Here is a 22,102-nt window from a genome sequence, read left to right as displayed (position 1 = left end):
CGCTCGATCAATTTGAATTTTTAAATGTTTATCTCCCTCCAAAATGAAGTTTTTGGTTACCTCATTGAACCCTTTCCAAATCTATAAAAATAAGCTTTCATTCTTCCTCCCTGAAGGAAATTCAAATGAACTATTCAGCCCTTAGGGGCATTGATAATATCATAAGAGAGGCTAAGGTTTCGTTTTATGTTTTGGTTTATTTTTGAGATCCACTTGGGTAGGTTTCTCTTGCAAGCATAAGACTGATTATCTAAGGTTTGAGAAACACTGCTATTCAACCCTCACTAGGGCATCAACCATAGGTATATGACATCGAAATTTTGAGATTGATTACAGACCTAGTGACAACTTTGTATAGGATATCCTATAAAAAATAATGCACAACCTTTCTGGAGTATTGTGGCCTTTTGTTAAGGCAAGGTTCCATACATAACGCTATGGATTATTATGTGAATTGGTGAAAAATTATGACAAAAACTCCCGTGGCCTTGTGGATAAGACATATACCATTTGGAAACTTCAAATTTGCAAGTACATAAATCTCTAAGGATTGACATCAAGCCTTCAAGAATCCACAAACCTCCATTCACACTATTAATTTCTCTTGGTTGGTCAAATAATCATTCATTCTTTGTGTACTTTTGATCTGCCATTGAAGTAAGAAGGAATGAGATTTATTTGATCTCTGCAGTTGTTTTTTGTCACACTTGGGAATGATCTTTGTATCTCGTGACCTGTAATGTGACAAGACTGGGCCTAGGACATCATATCTATGACTATTTTGTAGTTCTTTTCAGGCCACAATAACTGACAAATATTTCCAATTAAACACTATAAATACTCTATCCTTGTAGCATAGTATCTCTATGAGAATTGGTCGTGTAACAAAGAATTTTTTTTGAAGATTGATTGAAATATGAAGGATAACAAAATTATGGATTGACTAAGCCTAAAAACAACGAGTTGATATGAATCTTTCTCTGGCTAGTATAGCCTATGATGTGATTTCTCCAACATCCTAAAAAATATTTTGTACATAAATTTGTGAAATAAATATAACTTGTACATACAGGAAGCTACAATTTAGCAATGCTCATTCCATGGAAAATTTTAGGGGCTAATATTCGCAAGAGGGCTAATTTTCTATACTTTTTCCAAAGAAAAGGTTCACTAATTTCCATTTTTTTCTAAAAGTGATTCACCCAAATTTTATAGTATGAAATTATTTTACCCTAAAAATCACCAACAATTTATATAGAGACTATATATAATTATTATAAATTTGAATATTTTTACAAAAATATCTCCAAACATTTTACAGATTGCATATTATGGATTAGTGGGATTCGCCAAGGTTTCTAAAATTTAATATAAATATCCATCCTTAAAATTTTTCCTCATTCATTCTATGTAGTCATAAAGTAGTTTGAAATTGAATATTCAACCCTTAGCAAATTACAAGTGGTGTTGGTCCATCTATATTTGGGAACAACTTCTCTCAATCATCCTTGTTACAAGCACTCTTTACACCGAGCAAGACATTTTTTCTAAAGTCAAGCAATCCTCACATGACACTATGCCTTCATTAAGAGTTGTGTACTTATAGGCAAGAGTCCCACAATTAATCGTATGGAAGAAAGAATTTCATATCCTACAACAAGAGCATATTGTAAAGAAGGAGTAATTTGGCAATGAATGGTCTTGTCTTTAATGGTTTTGAAGCAAGGGTTTCTAGATTGAAAAGGTGTGAGTGTATAAATAAGATACCAATCAAGTATATTTAGACATAATGTACAGTAATAACCATACAACAGTAACTTGGAGGATGGCAGTAAATTTGATATAGACACCTTTCTTGGCAGTGATGGCGATTTGGATAGTGATTGTAGAGTCTCGTGATTGTTTTGTTTCTAACATCATTTCCATACATTTTTCGTCTTTTCAACACCGTTATCAACTCAAATAAACAGTAAAATAATAAACTTTGACATGGTAAGGTACTCAGATGTCTTATTTTTCATATTTATTAATGTGCCTTATTCATTTAAAGATTGTAATAACTACAGAATTAACATGAATATGTAGTTGTTTTATGATTCCAAAGCTATTTCTATGGTTTGTCAGACTCTAGTACGCCAGCCAAGCAAATAAGCACATGGAAAGCAAGTAATTCTTTTTAGAGTGGAAGTAATTATCTTTCTAGAACATTAGCTTAGATAGCTCTATTTTTATCATTTTACATAGTAACTAACAATAGTCAGTAAAAGAATATCATGATAGCTTGTTTTATTTTTCCTTTTCAAGAGTTGATTGTATTGTAAATATTTATTTTTCATTAAGAACATAGGAACAAAGAAAATCCTTAAAAAAAAACCATCCACAATCATTATCTTAATAAACTCAAAAAAAGGCTTCTAGCATATATAGTGCACTTGCACTTCGCAAGTTTACTAACTTTGTCGATAATCTATGTAAGCAATTTAAGAACATTGAATTGACTAAACATTGATTCTTTTGACTAAGACAGTGACTCTGAGATGTTTGACAGGGGGAGACCATACAACGATACACTTGTTGTTAGGTATCATGACTGTGATCTTACTCTGACGAAGTTGACAATGATATATGATTGATATGTATGCTAGCACATATACACTCTTTGCAGTGATGTATAAATAATATAACAATAAATTATGAATGATAAGACTATCGTATATGAGTTGCATACAAGCTCAACCTTGGTGATGATTGGAACATGATTCTTGACAAGGTTGTGCCTTTTATTGTGACATTGGATATGAACCTAGATGTGTGAAAATGACTAGCCAAGTAGTGTGACAACGATGTGCATTGTGTACTAACCCTCTCTTGATGACAACTATAACCTCGTGACCCTAAGTAAATGTAGCATGATATAACGGTAGTGTATGGCGATGATTGTATAACAATGATGCTATGACATGGATGCAAAAACCTGAACATGCATGAAATTATATGGTAGAATACTTGTATGACAAAACCTAGATGACTTTTGTGATAGTGACATAAGACACTTTATGTATCAAAACAAGTGGTTGTATTGAAATGATGGTTGGAATACATATTACAGGACATCTATGATAGTGGAAATAACCTCATGACTATTGTTGGACACCTAATCCTCAATGGGTTAGGGTGGAAGTTGAATAGACAAAGTAGTCCAAGAGACCTTAGGATGTGAAACCCAACGGTCACAAAATTTACTATAAATGTATATCAATTGTTAATAAAAATTGTACTGTCATGTTTTATATTTCCTATTTGTTGTTGTCCATGTGTGTTTAACATGGTATCAAAGCAGGCGTATTCCTGCCCTGCATAATTAATTTGAGCCATTTGTTTTATGGCCTTTCTGTGCAGTTTATTTCTACCATGAACTTCGTGAATATTTTCTCATGAATATTTCTTCAGTTAAATTTTAGCTGCAACCTGTTAATACTATTGCTGGTGTCTGCTGGTGTCTGCTCTCCATATAGAAGCGCCTCCATACTCCTGACACTACATGAGCTCCCTCCTAAGAATTTTCTGCTTGAAATCCACTACTAACTGACATCTCTGACCTCTGTTTGCCATACCGGTGCTCTCTTCTGCGTTACCCGCGCCTTCTATCTTTTACAGTCCTGACCCTTGAAATTAGACCTGTGCTCTCTATCCATAAGCGTTTCATGGTAATTTTAGTGTTGTCCTGTCTCTCATTTTTATTCGCTGGCCCTGTTTGTCATATGCGTTTTATTTATGAACGCTGGCCTACTCCACGTAGCCTGAACGTTTCTAGCCTGCTCCATGTGTCATGTCTGAGCGCTATGCGTTAAAATTATTTTTGAAAGGCCTGCGATTTTGTTTCTCCATCGCCTTGCAGTCTTCTTCCTGTCCAAGCTATTCTGATAGAAGTGTTGTGCATTCACTTGAATGAATCGCTGCTCTAGGTAGAAACGTTCCTCTACCTGTTCTTCAAACGATCGTGGTTTCAATTCGCTTCATGCGATGCTGTTTTCAGTTTGTATCTCTGAGTTTGGGTGAGGCGCTTGGTGAGGATTCAACTTAAAAAGGAAGGAGAGGGGAAATTCCATTCTTTCCACCCGGTAGTAAGAATTTTAAGCTACCTCACCGAAGCGCCACTGGTACCACTAGGCACGCCTGTCGTTAACGCCCTGGCGAAGCATAGGGCAATGCTAGAGAACATCATGAGGGCCTTCGTCGGCCTCGCTTGCGAAAACAACATGACCCTTGAATACAAGTGAATTGCTGTGGTCAGGTCGACATCCTAAGTGGCATGGGTTTATTCATCGTACTGATGAAGAAGAAAAATAGGGTGGTCCACTCGAATGAGCATCTACAGTGTTTCTGGTACCCTTTTGTAATAAAATATACATCTTGTCGTGTTGTTATGCCATATAATTTTACGGTCCCAAGTCATTTGTGATTAATAATAAGCGATTGTAAAAGTGTGACTCCGCATGAAGCTGGAAGTCTTAGATAATTCATCATTAGAACTAGCTTTCACAACCTTGGAATACCGTCGCTAGAACTGAAGGGCGTGCAGAGAAGTTGTAAGCGCCTGGTAGTAGCGCCGCGTAGAATTTGAGTACCCAAACCTTTGAGCTTCAGCATTTTCTTCTTCTTCTGTTGGAGATGGTCATAGCGCGTAGATTTTTTAACTGTGTTTGGGCATCAAATCAAAGGTGTTGATTTTGGAAGCGATTGATTTGCAAGACATATAATTTGGAGCAGAGAGATTCTCACTGAGGATGATTCTACAATTATATGTAAAGTTTCTTAGTGCGTGAGCGTGGATATATCTCCTGGTGCAGTTATATGAATTGGTTTGAGCACTAAACACCTCTCTGTTCACATAACATAAATAATCTTTATGTGGGTCAACATTGCTGCGTGCAGTTGTAGCAATTGTATGTATGTTGGTTAATCGTTGTGCGTTGGAGGCATTCCTGTCAAAGTATATTGTATATCCTGTCAACCCAAAAATTGCAAGCTTGCCGCAACAGCCAATAACAGCTTTATGATGGACAAAGGACGAGTTTGATATCACGTTCCATCAGCTGATGCACCATATCTCGAAGCCACTCGAATGTCAACTTAGACTGTTTGTTGAGTTCCTGACGTAGATTTGGATAAATCCTGAACCAGTCACCTAACATTCGGTGCACGTAGGCTTGAATCATTCGCCATGGAACTGGATACTTCTCACAAAGATTGATGTATTCCAACACCAGAGTTGCCTGATTGAATGGATTTTTAAGTTCATGTTCATTATGCTTCACTCTCTCATATTTTTCTAGCACCTCTTCTGCCTGGGAGCTTGAATTATCTTCCCAGTCTGCCATTAATCGATACCCTGCAAAAAGTGCAGGATTTTCCAGTATGGATTCAGTTGACAAAACTCCATCTGCACCAGTCTCTCTTAAACAATCATAGACATCTTCTAAATATCTTATATTTCCATTTTCCAAAACAGGAATTCTAACAGCCTTCTTGACAGCATTAATTACAGCCCAATCTGCTCTAACGCTTTTCCCGTCTTTCTGATCCCTGGTGCGTCCATGAACAGCAAGAAGTGAGCATCCTGCAGCCTCAAGCATTTTGGCATATGCTATAGTGTCATCAAGGGAAGGAAACATCTGAATCTTATAGGATACATGCACAGATAAGTTAGAAGCCAGATTTTTTGGTGCGTTGAAAAGCCTTTGAAAGGCTGTAAATGAAGTGATGGCAAATATGAGCGTTGGAATTAAGCATATGGTCTTTGTTGTGAAGCCGCAAAAGAAATCTTGAGAATTGTTCATCAACGAATCTCATATTGCAGCCATTTTACTGTGCTCCAAGATAATTCATCACCAGCAAAGAGGTATACACAATCCAGGCACTTAGAAGCTGAGTTATTCTTCCAATGACATCAATAGCTCGTTGTCATATTCTGTTTGAGTTTGTATTCATTTCTATGCCATTCAATGTATATGAACGCTTTCTACTGGATCGTGGTGCTAGACGGTGTATTCCATTTGTATTAAACGTTCAACAGTTTGGAGATAGTGCGATGGTCATTTCAATTCAATTTTGGAATGTGCTTTGATCAAAATCTCAAGTTATAGAATATGTTTTGAGTGTTAAGGTTCTGTGGAAAGACCTTGTAATGGATTGCGTTACTCCTGTTTTGAATTAAAGGCTGTAAACATGAAACTGCTATGTACAGTGGACTTAGTCTACTATGCGTTGGAATGTTCAAAAAAAAAATATCACTGATCAAAATAGAGAAGAGTAACAACATTGCGGGTTTCCTTTATTTGATACCCCATTGTTGTAAAGCAGCTGGATGTAAACATCGTGTATGAGATTTGTAGAACAATGAACGAGATTTGGAGCAGTGTGGTCGTGTTATACAAATATGTTGAAGATTAAAATCATGTGCGTTATTTAAAAACTTAACGTTGTTCTGTTGGATAGAATGTTATCTCCTTGGCACTATCAACAAAATTCCACAGAAACACTTCTATTTCGGGTATATACATTCAGTTAAGTGACTGTCTAGTGGACTAATTTTCTATGTAAAAAAAAAGGGGGGAGTGCATTTTTGGTCATTTGATTGTTTTTACAAATACATTGTTGATTTGATTTTCTGAATAATGGAGAAAAATCATGGATTATTAGAGTTATCAAGAACTCTAATCTTATCTACTGATGGAAGCACAATTAAAGTAAAAAAAAACACTCTTAGAGATATTAAAAAATCTTTACAATATGCACAGGAAAAGATCAATTTTTTGCAGCTTGAATCACAACTACAGCAAGAAGAGCTACATCGAAATAGACATCATTCTGAACCTATTTTTGTTCAGAACATTGAGACAACCACCCATCAACAGCAAGTCAATAATGTTACAGTTCATTCAGATAAATCAGCAAGGTTAGATGCAAAAGTTCAACATGCACTTCCCAAGCCCATCATCAGACCTTGGGAACAGCTTGTCCACAACAAGCACAAAACTGGTCTTGGATATGACAAGGACTTGTCCTTTCATATTCCAGACTACTCAAAGCCCATTCAGTTTCAGATTGCTGGATTCATTCAGGATAGTTCACCTCCAGCTATTCCAGACTTTGCTCCTCTTCCACAACAACAACAAAAACAACAACAGATCGTGAAATGCCAACAATGTGATCGAGTTGGCCATTTGAAAGATCACTGTTTTGATCTTCATCCATGTAAGCACTGTCATAAAACCAGCCATTCTTCACACAGATGCTTCAGAAACAAACGTCCTGTAAGAACAAAGATTCATCTTGGATGGATCGCTTCTTGGCAATGGGCATCAACAGCCAAGAAGATATTCCAAACACATGTCAGAACTTGTTCCAGAGTATTGAACAGTCTTGCAGTTGAGTTTTCTCCATCATCTCACCTTGTATCTGACAGGGGGGAAATGATGGTCATCTACAAGCTTCAAAGTCACATCAAGCGAGCCTGAGCCACAACCTGCCACATCAGTTTCAGAGTTGTAGCCAGAAACAAAGATGCCCGTGAACATGCCTTCAGTTGGCAATCTGGGACACTTCCTCTAGCACAAGACTTTAGCTTCTTGCCAGCTTCGGAAGAATTCCAGGAACAAAATTGGGGACACTTCCTCTAGTAGAAAACTCCAGCTTCTTGCCAGTTTTGGAAGAGTTCTAGGAATTGCATTAAGCATTCCAAAGTTGTTGGTCATCTTTAAACCATCACAGGTCGAGACTTCCCTTTTTAGGTTAAATTTCTCCCTTTTATGCGAGGTGAGACCTCCCTTTCATGGTTGAAATTTTCCCTCTTTAAAACAATAGGAGCACTTCCTCTAGCAGAAAACTTCAGTTTCTTGCCAGTTTTGGAAGAGTTCCGGGAACTGCACTAAGCGTTCCAGTGTTGGTGGTCATCCCTAAACCACCGCCCTTTATACCAACATTTCATAGAGCACATTCACCCTAGTGCTGCCATGCATTTTTGCACATTTTGTATTACAGCTCTCTTCTTGGACTCATACATAACCCTTCAGATTAAGGGGGGGAATGTTGGACACCTAATCCTCAATGGGTTAGTGTGGAAGCTGAATAGACAAAGTAGTCCAAGAGACCTTGGTATGTGAAACCCAACGATCACAACAATGTACTATAAATGTATATCAATTGTTAATAAAAATTGTAGTGTCATGTTTTATCTTTCCTATTTTTTGTTGTCCATGTGTGTTTAACAACTATGATGACATTCCTTGATAACAGTACCATTCTCATGGTAATGAATTTGTCATGTGACGTGTTTCTAAGATGATGAGAATAGGAAGTCACAACAGATGAAGTAATGGACATGTGAGTGGTAGTAGTGAATAAGGTGGTGGCAACAGTAAGTTTGAGTAGAGGCAGATTTGATTGGTAAAGTTTGTACTACAATTTCTCCATTGATTTAGAGAATAGGTGAGTTCAATCTAAAAAATATGAAACATGGTTCACAGACTGATTAGGGTGGTAGGTTGGTGCAAGGTAATAGAGTGGAGTCTCCTTCAAGTTGGGGCCTGAAAACACTTCAGGGTGGCAGGGTGGTGTTATGGTAATTTGTAGCTTGCATTGGGTGTTGGAGCATTTGTCCTGTAGAAACTGGTCAAGAGGGTGTTGGAGAATTTGGCAGATTAAAGCCTAAACTCTAGTGTGTTGGAGTGTCCTTACGGTTGCAACCAGTGAACATGTTCCTACAGGTTTGAGCCTCCTTCAATTGGAGCTAAAAACTTGATGTAAATATTTTGAAGACAAATATTAAGAATAATTCAATGGTTTTTGTCCCAGATAAGTTTCCACCTAAAAAATATTTATGTCTACTATATCTATTGTTATGCATTGTTGAATGGTGTTGATGAATGTTTATGTTTATCTGACGCTAATAAAAATTGATGCTCTGTGAAATTAAAAATATATTAATTGATAAGAAATATTGATTTACACCCCTCTCAGTATTTCCAATAGTCCCAAATTGAAGGGACATTGAGGTGATATATTCAAGTCTGGATATGGTGAAGAGGAGAGAGTTGAGAGTTTAAAGGTTTGAAGCCATAACAATTCATTGACTTGTTAACCCTAGATCTTCAATATGAGTCCTACCAGATTTTATTTCATCATCCACTCTGTGAATATGATGTGTCTAACTATTAAGAATTTTCATGGTAGAGGTCCAATTTGTGGCCATTTGTGCTTATTGAAGTTGGGGTTGCTTTATTTCTTGTTGCATATATACCTTTACCTCTGCTTCTCTACTAATAGTATCCTATTTTCATTTTTCTTCGTGTTGATCCATTTCCACAAGAAACTTATCCTCCCATTCAAAATTTGGGTCATGGTATATGAACTAGATCAAGATATGAATAGGGAGAGGTCCTACTATCAACTAATATACCATAGTTTGGCAAGGAGTATGGAGGATTTCTACACCAGAGCAAAGAATTTTCCAAACTACAACAAGAATAATGACTTTGGATTGCTTTGAAAAGTATAGGAGGGGGAAAGGTGGTCATTAATGATGACAAGAGCTAGAAAAAGTCATCACACCGTAGGATAATGTGAATATACAATGAAGGGATTGCAAATCTGAGTTGAGAGACATGGAGCAATGGAGAAATAAGGGGTTGCATAATTCCCCTGAGCAAAACATCAAATTTGAGGTTAATAGACATATTTCATGATGTTTTTCCTATGTGTCTCGTGTGAAGAGTCGACTTGAACATTTCATATAGTTGTCAACTGAGCAAAAGGAAAAATTTGATGTCAATTTACAAATATCAGAATGTTGAGGCTTGGTCAGTGTTTGAGCTAGAGAACGGTTTCCAAGTTTTTAGTTATGCGATGAATTGAACGAAATGTTGACAATAAAACCATAAATTCATGAACCTTGAAACATTTACTCGAAATTCATCTTTAAATTGGTTTACAACTCAAATTCAAACAGGCTAAATTCTATTTTCATCCCGGTTAATGCATAAGCCTTCAACTTCATTGCAATTCGACTGGAATGGGAAGCTTGCTAATGAGAATAAATTATCGATTACAAGAATAAATGGGAAAGAACCCAACCTCGAGATGTTGACATTTTGTGGTTGGCAGCGATTGTAGTCAGTGCGTTGGTGGAAGATTGGCAATGGACGACAGTTTCCAAGTGAGCGTGGTTGCGTCCTCCTCAGTGGAGCTCCTTTGCCATAATATGTGCTGCAAAAAATGCATGCATAGATTGTAGCACAAGGTTTTTAATAGCTTAAAGGGAGCTCAATTAAAATATAGCTTGATTGAGCTGCTTTTTGCACGTGCCAAAGGAGGCTCAATCAACCTCCCTTTTGCACATGCTAAAGGAGCTCGATCATGCTCTTTTTTATATGACAATTGCATAGGGAGCTTGATTGAGATTTGGTTGGATCAAGCTCTTTTTTCCTATGATTCCTGCACATTAAAGGATAAGGGAGGTGGAAAAGAGGGCTCGACCAAGATATAGATCGACCAAGCTTTCTTTTTGAAAACCCCACCAAAAGAAAAAGGCTAGCCAATTGAGCGCCTAATTAACCACGACTTATATAGAAGCTCGATTGAGGGTTTGTTTCATATCTCGATTGAGAAATATTGAAGTGGTCAAATTTCTCGATCGAGTGATAAAATATTACTCAATCAAACACTTGACAAATGCTTGATGAAGCTTATTTTTTCTACTTTGTCTCTAGTGTACTTGCCAAAAAGTTTAACTCACCTTCGTGGGTTCACTTGTATACTATAAATATTTTAAAATATTCCTTACAAGTTAAATCATTACAATCTATCTAATAATTATTGATAATTAAGTTAAAATTGTAAAAGACTCATTCCAAAATAGACACACCTATGAGCACAATTTTATTAACAATTTTTTTTGTAAAACTTTTAATTAGAGATTGAACTAAATCCCAAACTCAAATCATCACCTAATATCTCTAAAACCATGAGTAAATATGTGGTATTGTCATTCATTCAATATTTTCAACCACTACAATGCCACGAAATGACTCGATATGGTCTTCTCCATTCCAATCTTGGCATATAGCTATGACCTTCTCCATTCATTTGATCATTGTCCTTGTTATTAATAACTTCATCAGAGTAGATTTCAGTCAACCTCATTCATTTAATAATAATTGTATTACGAAATGATGCGGAGAACAATCTTCACAGTAACCATATCACTAGGAAGTGATTTCATGAAAACTACTCTGCGATGAGATCGAATCGTTAAATTGACTATACAACCATGAGCAACCATCAACAATAATTTATCATATTTAATAATTGTACTACGAAATGACGCAGAGAATGATCTTCAAAGTAATGATCTTCCTAGTGATATGGTTACTGCTAAGATCATTCTCCTCGTAATTTTGAAAGTGAGTGAGATCATACTGTTAAATTGACTAAACATCCACAATAATTTATCATATTTAATAATTGTACTATGAAATGATGCCCACAATGATCTTCATAGTAATGATCTTCTTAGTGATATGGTTAATTTGAAGATCATTCTCCCCGTCATTTAAGTTAGATCATACTATTAAATTGACTAAACAACCATCCACAATAATTTATCATATTTTAAAAGTATTAATTTTGCTTTGAATTATTAATAATAATTTTGTATAGTATTCATCTATAATAATTATCATGTTTTGAAAATATTTTTTTATATAATAATTAGCCTATTTTGAAAATATTAATTATATAAAAAATAATAAAATAATTTTTAAAACAATAAATTTAAATAATATAATTTTTTATTTTTTAAAATAATAAATTTAAATTTTACCATTTATAATTTTAAACTTATTTAATACATTTTATAACTTTAAATTTATTTAAAATAAAATTTATTTAATACATTTTTAAATGCGAAAATTAACAATTTTCGTTGTTAAAATTATAAGCCAAGTTCTTACCAAAAAAATAATTACTAACTAGGCTCTTGCACTCAGCTCTGTGTGTGTATGCAAAATGGCTACCCTTAAAATCCGAAGGCAATGCAGAGAGACGTTACATTTGCATAGATGGATGTTTTCCAATATTGTCAGTGTCAAACTAGTAATCATCTATTAGCTTTGGGCTTTGTCTATTGAGTGGAGTGGAAGAATTGTGGTCGGGGTTAAGATGGGAAAAAATCGATAAATTTTGTAATAGTATTGTTTTGAATTATATTTTTGATAGTGGAAATGAATTTAGCTTTATCAAAAAAATTTGAGGCATTCAAAATTTTGAAATTTGCCACCTAATCTTAATTTATAAAAATCTTTGTCAAATTTTATCAAAATTTTACTTGAATTTCCACAATTTTCCTAACAAAAAGGACAATCTCATTAGAGTACAGTGTTCAAGTTGTTCTTCTCTAATGTTTAAACCCTAACACTGTCTATCCTAAAACTGTCATTGATATTAATGATATTAAAAAACAATAACCATACCAGCAGGATTGGAATTTCAGAAGAAACTAGTCCGTCAAATTTAACATTTTTCATAGTTTCTGGTCAGAATGTTAGCAGTGTTTTAAATTTTTTTAACAGTTTTACAATTTTTTAAAATATATTTGAAGAGCAATTCACCATAACAAACAATTTGCGCATCAAACTCCACCCTATAATTTGTGATTTTGATTTGCTTTTACTCGCTTTTCCTCTAACATCATCATGCTTAACCTCTCATTTTAAGAAAAAGCGGGCTCAGGTGGAGAAGAGGTTAACAGCCCACCTTGACAACTGGGTCTACCCTTCACTTTACAAGCCCATATTAATTTTTAATGTTTAAAGGCATTCTCATTGTATGGTAATTTGGTAATTTATCTTTGTGATCTTTATAAATATCCAACCATTGTCTTACTTAGCAATTTCAGTGACTGATGTGAGCCCCTTTTCAGTCCATAATTGCCCTGTGTAGTTGTGAGAGAATTGCAGTGAAAGTACTTAGAACCCCTTTTCATTCCTCTTGATAGCATTGTTGATCGCTCCTGATTCCTTTCCCCAGCTCGTTCCCTTCATTCCTTCTGCAGCGATGTCGAATATCATTTCTTTCCTCAAAGCGAAGGTGTCGAAATTCTTCAAGTGTTTGACATCGTGTTTGACATCACCGTGTTTGACATCAAGGCCAGATGGCTCGTATTCTTCGCTCCGACCTGCTGAACCACCCACTCAACCAGAGTGTAAGGTCGATCCGTCTCCTATTGGAGAAGGCGGCTTACGCCCTCCGTCTCCTATTGAAGAGGGAAAGGGCGATCTGTCTGAAAAAGGAGGCTCTTCTTCCCTCCGACCCGCTGAACCACCCGCTCAACCAGAGTATAAGGTCGATCCGTCTCCTATTGAAGAAGGCGACATACGCGCTCCGTCTCCTCTTGAAGAGGGTAAGGGCGATCTCTCTGAAAAAGGAGGCTCCCTACGCGCTCCGTTTCCTATTGAAGAGGGTAAGGGCGATCCATCTGAAAAAGGAGGCTCCCCACGCGCTCCATTAAAAGGTGATGGCTCTTCCTCTTCCAGCGTTTCAAAGGTGTCTGATTTTACTACCACCATAATCGCAATGGACGGCAAAAAGGGCAACGTAAATCTCGATGAACTTATCAATTATATAAGTCAGCTCTTGGAAGTACTTAAGGTAATTTTAGATAGATTTATTCATAGGATGGGAATATTTTGAAATTAAACTGATAATAAGGAGGTTTATGGGTCTTATTCATGTATTTCTATCCGATTTCAGATTATGAATTTTTTTTTAAAGTTAAACTGATAATGGAGAAATTTTCAATCAGTATAAGTTGAGGATATGTTGCACTGTTCTGTAAATTTGCAATCATTCTATCCTATTATGTAAATGGGAATTATATTAGATTTAGTTTTGTGAGTATGTGATGACCTGAAAAATTAAATATATCGCATTTCCATGTTTTCCTAGGAAAAATCGTCTAAGAAAAAATCGAAATTTCCGACTTACGAGTTTTGGTCTAGCATCACCTCAAAGCACTTGTTGAACTTGAAGGAGTTCTTCACGGGGGTAAAAGAGTTTGCTTCCGCAGTGGTACGTTCCAAACCTCACAGTCGAATTTTATATTCAACGAAACAATGAATCTGAGATTAAGAAAAACTTGGTTTTTTCCCTCACTGTAATTAATATCAAATCTAAATTCCCTTCAGAAAGATATTATTCCGTCTCAAGGTTCCAGTGCAGCAAAGACTGTCGTTGTCGATCTCTTAAAAGGAATAGGGCACGCAAGCTTGGCTACTGTTGGTCTTGTTGTAGTCGCTACAATTTTGGAAAGATTTGAAAATGCTTCTCATATCGAAGGGGAGTGCTTGAGTCTGTTGGACGAAATGAACTCGTTGGCCAAACATGTTAAGGAGCTTCAAGAAGAACCTGGGTTGAATGAACAGATGGAGGGTCCAATCAGAAAAGCAACCGAGCTGATACTGGAAGCCTCTATACTGTGCTGTACTCAAATAGACTCTTCAAGGTTTGCCAGGTGAGTAACCCATTCTCCAATTAAATATTGTGTTTAAATGGATGTTGATATGTATATATTGTGGAGGCCTCTTTGTTCATCGAATTTTACTCATTGCAGATTTTTCTTAACGTCCGAGAACAAGAAAGACCTGCTTACATATCAAGAGGAGTTAAGAAAAATGTACAGAGTTATGGACAACAGGATGAGTCTCTGTCTTTTTAGAGCCAATAGGCCACGTCGGCAAAAGCCAGTACACATAGAATACCCTACAAATGCAGGTAAGTTGTAGCAGGTATTAACATTTATTTGTATGTTTATATGGGATTATTGTTTTAGTGTTTCTTAGAGTGGTGTGATATATTTGATGTTTTAATATTGTTAAAACAGTTGGAATTGAAGACCCGTTGGACAAAGTTATAGAACTTCTGGACTGGAGAAGTGAGAAAAATGCAATAGCAGTTGTTATCCATGGATTTGGGGGAATGGGAAAGACCACCCTTGCCAATGCTGTGTATGCAACACTGTTTGATCAAAATAAGATAAAAGGATGTAAATACGCCATGGTTAGACTGTTTGAGACCATAGCATCGATTCCAAATGTAATGAAGTTGCAAATGGATATAATAAAAGATCTGAGGACAGGAACAAGCAAAGATGAAGACGCTTTGCCAGATATTAGAACATTTGAGCAAGGGCAGGAACAAATTGGCCTCTTGCTAAAAGAGGAAGTGGCTTTCATTTATATAGACAATGTTTTACTCCCAGATAACGTTGAACAAGGGCTAGATGCATTTCTACAGCTTCTGCCTCAGGATATGGGGACTGCAAAAAAACTGAGGTTGCTTATCACTGCACGAGATAAAAATGCAGTGAGAATGCACGAAAAGAAAGGAATACGAACAGAATTCTATTCTATTGAAAGCCTTGTCGATGAAAAGGCAATGAAGCTTTTCAAGCAAGAACTGGGCGATAAGGAGGAGCAATTGGATTCCAGCCAAATGAACGATATAGTCGAGGCATGTGGAGGAATTCCAAAGCTTTTGGCTGTTGTAGCAGGATTCATAAAGGAGGAAGAAAATGCAAAAATTGCTTATAGAACAGTGATGGAAGAGAGCAAAAACAATTGGAAGGGTGTAACTGGTGAAAAAATAGAGTGCTACGTCTTTGCCTACAAAAATCTTGAAAATAGTTTGAGAGATCCATTTTTGGACATTTGTTCATTTTTTCAAGGTTGGGACTGGGAAGCACTTTCAAATATTGTGGGAGAACAAGAACTGAAAAAGCTAGAAAAAAGAGCGCTTGTTACGCAAGATGTGAAAAGCATGACTGCAAGAGTGCACGATATCATCCTGAAAATTGGTCTCCAGAAGTCAGAGGGAGAAAGATTCAGATTCACCAGTGCAAGTGAAATTCAAGAGTTCTTCGATCAGAAGGAAGATGAGGTACGCAATCTGTCAACTCATAAATATATGTCATGTACAGTTAATTTGTTTCAAAATATGTCTCTTGATTCAGATGACTGAGAAATATTTAATAAAAATGTAGGACCTTCGAAAGATCAAAGGCATATGGTCGAGTGAAAACAAGGATCCATTGTATATACCCGCATCAAAACTCGACTTGATGTGTAAATCTTTAAGAGTTCTTACACTTGGGCGCTTAACAGATGTAGAGGGCAAATGTAAAAAAATATTTGAAAAGCTGGTTTTTTTCAGTGCGGAAGTTTCCCATCTTCCTTTTGATGTGTCAAAGTTAAAGGGCTTCAAGAAGTTGAGGCATCTATGTTTCAAACCTGCAGATTTACAAAATCTAAGTCAGGCAAGTTTACTTCAAATATTTGGTCCTCGTTATTTCTCTTCTCAATTTTCTTGGAATATCTATAAAACTATATCGCGCGCAGTTTTATTGGTTTTAATGATGTGAGAATAACTTTCAGATATGCTTAATTTTCAGATGCCCTCCAATCTTAGACACATCGATTTAGATTTAAACTCCCCCGGCTTCCAGATTTCTTCCAATTGTATTCAGCAAGTCAGCAATTTGAGAGTACTGAAACTCCGGCGTGCAGAGATGAAAAGATTGCCTCATGAACTAGGAGATGTGGTAAATGGTTTGCGGGAATTAAGACTTTCAGGATGTGATCTAGAGGAATTACCGGAATCTATTTCAAAGCTTGGATCTCTAAGAGTGTTGGAGCTTTCTTACTGTTCTGGATTAAGGCAGCTGCCAACAGATTTGGGATCACTGAATTATGATCTGCAAGAACTCCGTTTGGAGTGGTGCTTAAGACTGGAAGCGCTTCCTAGCAGTCTTGAAAATCTTACATCATTGCAAAAACTCAGTTTGTACGGCTGCGAGAGTCTAAAAGCGCTTCCTAGCAATCTTGGAAAGCTTATATCATTGCAAGAACTCAATTTGCGCTTCTGTGGAAGTCTAGAAGCTTTGCCTACCAGTCTCGAGGAACTTTCATCATTGAGAATTTTGAACTTAGGAGACTGTACAAGCCTAAAAGATCTCCCTTATGGCATAGGAAAGTTAACATCCCTTGTTAACCTTCATCTACTTGGTTGTACGAAACTAAGCAGTATTCCTGACAGCATTGGGCAGTTGAAGTTGGACTCCATCTCCTTCAATTCGGCCGAATTAAAAGAACTACCCGATGGGTTTTGCAACGTCTCCTTTATAACAGGACTTTTAATGTATGGCTGCCATCGCCTAGAGAAACTTCCAGATCGATTTGGAGAAGCAACAAGTTTAATAGACCTAAGCCTGGAAGATTGTGGAAGTCTAAAGAAACTTCCAGAAAGTTTCAGCCAACTCAAGTGCTTGGAGAAGTTGGATTTATCAGGGTGCACGAGCCTTGAAGAATTATGTGCAGACTTCAAATGTCTTTCATCACTGCGAGTTCTATCGCTGAAGGAATGCAGAGTGTTAAAGAAGCTTCCAGAAAGTTTCGGCCAACTCAAGTGCTTGGAGAAGTTGGATTTATCAGGGTGCACGAGCCTTGAAGAATTATGTGCAGACTTCGAATGTCTCTCATCACTGCAAGTTCTATCACTGGATAACTGCGAAGTGCTAAAGAAGCTCCCCGAGGATTTCCATTCTCTCACCTCATTGCAAACTCTGCATCTAACTGATTGTTATATGTTGGAAGGGAAATGGATGGAGAGCATGGTAAAGATGAAAACACTACAGATTTTGGGCATTAGAGGAAGCACGTTGTTGGAGGAGAGATGGGAAGAAATTCAAAGACAATGGGATCAATCATGGTCTTGTGCAGTGCATACGCGGCAGGTAATCCACATTTTAAAATATGTTTTCTTTTTCTGCGTCATAATCAACTCTTCTTATGTTTAGATCCTAAAAACATATAATACTGGGGAAAATCGCTAAGCATGTACATTACTTTTCCTTTCCACTCACTTTAGTTTTTTTCTTCAGGGTTTCTCAAATAAGGAGAATGTTCTAAAACAGTTGCAATCAGAATTTGATTGCCTTCTGATTAATGGACGAGGAGAGCCAGTCCATATATCTGATCTTCCTCTGAACACCCTGCTGCTTGTTCTGTTCGATGGCCGAGACTCTTTCGATCGTGGTTTTCCATTCTCTTTAATTGAGGAGAGCATAGATGATATTCAAGCAAATTTCGTCATGGTTTACTTTGGCAAACATTTTAATGAATTTCCTAAGAAAGTGGCGAATAAAATTGTGGGCCATGCTCCTGCTAACGCGAACGCTCAATTATTGTTTGAAAAACTGTTCGTAGCAGCTGAAGCTGAAGAGGAGAATATTTCTGATTGGCTCTTGACCTACAGGTTTGAGATGAGTGCGAAGGTTGTCAGTGACGAAAAAGGTTATAAATACCTTTCGTGTTGGGAAGTTTTATCAGAAGCGGTGGAGGAATTTGTGGTGAAGAAATGCGGAAAATACCTGAAATTGAAGCAACTAGTAGAAAGTCCCCGAGAGAATCATATAGAGTTGTTAAGAGAGCTCTTCGCAAGTGGAGAAGAGGAAAGTTCTCTTGATTTTCTGAAGAGTGGTGCATTAACTCAGGTATTAAGTTGTATATTTTGTTGATAATTCAAATATCTTACAAATATTTATCTTATAAACAAATTTTAACTACGCTTTATTTTGTTTTTGTTCTTGTGAAAATTGTAGGTGGGAGCGAAGGAATTGAAAGGAAAAAGGATTTTATTAGATATCAGGCGGGCCGGCATCTGTTATGATATTCCTCTTCTATCTCTAGTGGAGATGTATCTTGCAGAAAAAGATAGATTTAATTTCGAAATAATAACAATTCCAATAATCAGCTATGGTACACCATTGGATGTATGTCAGAAGTTTTCGAGAGACGTTCCGTGGTTGGTCATCCAAAATCCGTGGCAGCTGAAGAATGCAACTAAGTATTTTCTCGTTGAAGGGAGTTCAGTGCTCGATGCAGGAGGGCACTGGGTGATCTGGATAAATTGGCACCGGAACACGTGGCACCAGAACACAATGAGGATAATAGAAAGCAACGGGACAATGGCAGCGCATAACCGTGGCGGTGGGGGGCTATTGCGCATGGTAAACGCATGGGGGACAGAAGCTTATCCTTTCACGGAGGAAAAATACTTGGAATTGATGGAAAAAGAAGTGAGAGAGATGAAGAGTATGCCTCATCTATGGTTTCTTTTCAAGCATTTGGAAAGTGTATCGGAGCAGGTAAGTGATTATTTGTTTGTTTCAAATGATTCTGTCATTCATTTTTATTTTAACATTAATTTCTTTTTATCTTTGTTTCGAACACTTTTCTATTTAACATTATTTTATTTTTATCCTTATTTCCAACACTTTTTCTTGTGTTGTGGTTGAGGATGAAAAGGTGAAAAGGGCAATGCGTGAGCAAAAGATGATATGCTTATATACCTCCGACAACAGGGAGTTTACAAATTCCATAAACAATGTGTTGATGGAGTGGAGTGATAGCATTTACATTATTTATATTCCTAAATTTGAATTCCAGGAGGGTTCGCAATCTCTACACTTCCCATGCAAATTATCGGGGATGCAGGGGATGTCTTTGTTAAATTTATCTGAGCATGAAGTTATGCGATTTTGGGCACGTATTTCCTCCTTTAAAGACGCAAGGGCTGAAATAGATGATATGGATGAGGAGCTCAATAAAATTTATTCTTTATTGAATTTTATTTATCCAAGGGAAAAGGAGGAGAGTTATTTATGGATGGTCATAATGGACGAAGATGGAAATTTAATAACAGAGAAGGGAAAAGAAATAGTAGAATTATTATGTGAAGAACATCAAAATGGCAAAGCAAAAGAATTGATGAAACAATTGATGAAAGGTACTAAAGAAAGTCGGAAGGAGATTTTGGTTGAATTGGAGCAATTGTTTGTTGATGCTGGTAATGCTGATGATGATGCTGATAATGCTGATGATGAGGACGCTGCTGATGATGCTGCTGCTGATGAGGACGACGCTGATGATGATGCTGCTGATGAGGACGACGCTGATGATGCTGCTGCTGCTGATAACGATAACGACCTTCCCAAGGAGAACACAGCCCCTTGTAAATAATACCCTGCTGCTGATAACGACCTTCCCAAGGAGAACACAGCCCCTTGTAAATAATACCCTACTTTATAAATGTGTATTGAACAACTTCCCACTCTTCAGTTGGCAAGGAGTCACCATTACTCATTTTCAGTTGTTATAATTAATAGCAATTTCCAACCCTTCAAGAAGCAACGAGGCACCATTACTCGTTTTCAGTTGTTATAATATATAGTTATTGGTTCATAGCATGTAATTATATTTTTCCAACTTCTTTTTTAGCTAGGGGGCTATTATGTGTATTTGATTAGACCAATTTTATTGGTATAAAAAGTCTAATTAGTTGTAATAAAAGACATTTTATCTTTGAGGTTATTCATATTTTTATTTCAATAAATTTTTATTTCAATAAAATTTTATTTTTATATGTAAATTTTATTTCTTAAGTAAACTTAATTTGTTATTTTAGTTTTCACATTTTATTTCTTAATCATCTTTTTCCTAAATCAATGTTCTAAAAAAAATATATCTGCGTTGTTTAATAATGTAATATTGAAATTTTATAAAAATAAATCAAGCGCTTTTTAAAATAATTATTCATTATTAATTTTTTCTATGAATTCACTGTTTTAAGAGTGAAAGAATTAAGTATAGCTTTCTTGTTGTGACTTTTAAAAGTTATATATGGGTAAGAATTTTTTAATTTCAATTATTTTTATGCATAAAACTTCCATAAATTTTATCTAAAATGGAAATATTTTTAAACATACTGAAATGATTTCTTGTTATCCAATTTTTCCTACTGTCAAACTCTATATTAAATAGGAAAATAATCACACAACTCTATGATATTAACCTATAAATAAAATCATTTTAAAATAATAAAATAATTAATACACCATGTTTATAACTTTAGTATGAATTAAATAAAAAATAAATTAATATAAAACAGTAATTCTACATTTAACTAAGCAATAAATATAAAGTAACGAGTACTGCATAAAATAAAATTAATTAATTCAAATGAAATTATTTTAAATATAATACAACATAGTATAATTTAATTCTATATAAAATTGAGTCAATTAAATAAAATGAAATTATCAAATAAATATAATACAACATGGTACTAATTATGGTGGATGGGACAAGGTTTAGAGCTTTGAGCCTATCACCCTCGAGCTCATAATTCTTTATTAAATGGCGTTGGTACATTGATGGTGGTTTGCATACATGAGCATGGATGGGTTTTTGAGTGGTGATGGTTTGTTGTTTCATGGGCATTCTATGGTCTTATTTTCACTCGGGTGGTGGTTTCAGTTAGGCCCATGGGGGCTTTCTTTTGTGGCTCATGGGCTCTCTCTTGTGGCTCTTTAAGGTGTTAGTATAGCACAACTTGTGTTAATTTATATAATGTGGTTTTATTGTGGTTCCAATGTATCTTTGTTTAGGGGAGGGATTACGCCTCACAATGCCCAAATGTAATGGTTTTTTGTATATAGGTAATGTTCAATGGCTCATACAAGTGACAAAGGTTGAGATATAAGTCTTTTAAAGCTCCGTGGACACGAATATTTTTATCTATGTATTGCAATTCACTTGAAGAATAAAATGTAAAAAAACTAAAAAAAAATTATTTAAATTAATTTAAAAGAGCATAAAAGGCAATTTAACACAATGGTGTAACATTATATTAATTCAATAAAATAAAACTAACATAAATATATATTACTATATACAACAAAATTACTTAAATTAAATTAAATTATCATATAAATATAATATAAAAACGTAAAAATTAAACATAATAAATATATTTAATAGAATAGTATTTAAATTAATTTAACATAGTATAAAAACAATTTAATGCAATAAATTATAGTAGAAAGAAATACAATTATAATTATTATATGATTTACATAACATAAATTAATTAAAAATGAAATTATTGTGATCAAAAGTTCAATTAAAATACATAATTAGGGTTGAAAATT

The 22,102-nt window shown here is 35.7% G+C and overlaps 2 protein-coding genes across 2 annotated transcripts; one reads left to right on the top strand and one right to left on the bottom strand.

Moving 5' to 3' along the window:
- Positions 1–4,374: 4,374 nt before the first annotated feature.
- On the bottom strand, positions 4,375–5,840 carry LOC149265296 (uncharacterized). Its single transcript, XM_089402755.1, has 2 exons — positions 5,319–5,840; positions 4,375–5,276 (listed from the first exon to the last, which is right to left on the bottom strand). Exons 1-2 carry the CDS (start codon positions 5,838–5,840, stop codon positions 5,055–5,057), a joined length of 744 nt encoding a protein of 247 aa, XP_089258881.1. The 3' UTR covers positions 4,375–5,054.
- Positions 5,841–12,935: 7,095 nt separating this feature from the next.
- LOC149265295 (uncharacterized) lies at positions 12,936–20,389 on the top strand. Its single transcript, XM_089429266.1, has 10 exons — positions 12,936–13,707; positions 14,005–14,127; positions 14,244–14,569; positions 14,669–14,829; positions 14,939–15,993; positions 16,097–16,369; positions 16,505–17,845; positions 17,993–18,604; positions 18,713–19,258; positions 19,419–20,389. The coding sequence occupies exons 1-10, from the start codon at positions 13,114–13,116 to the stop codon at positions 20,130–20,132; spliced, it is 5,745 nt and encodes a 1,914-aa protein (XP_089285392.1). The 5' UTR covers positions 12,936–13,113; the 3' UTR covers positions 20,133–20,389.
- The last annotated feature ends 1,713 nt before the right edge of the window (positions 20,390–22,102 follow it).

This window comes from Pinus tabuliformis, chromosome 6, assembly GCF_031772625.1.
Source record: "Pinus tabuliformis cultivar Carrire ecotype Pingquan chromosome 6, CPIR1, whole genome shotgun sequence".
NCBI lineage: Eukaryota > Viridiplantae > Streptophyta > Pinopsida > Pinales > Pinaceae > Pinus > Pinus tabuliformis.
This window is presented reverse-complemented; position numbering and strand designations above follow the sequence as displayed.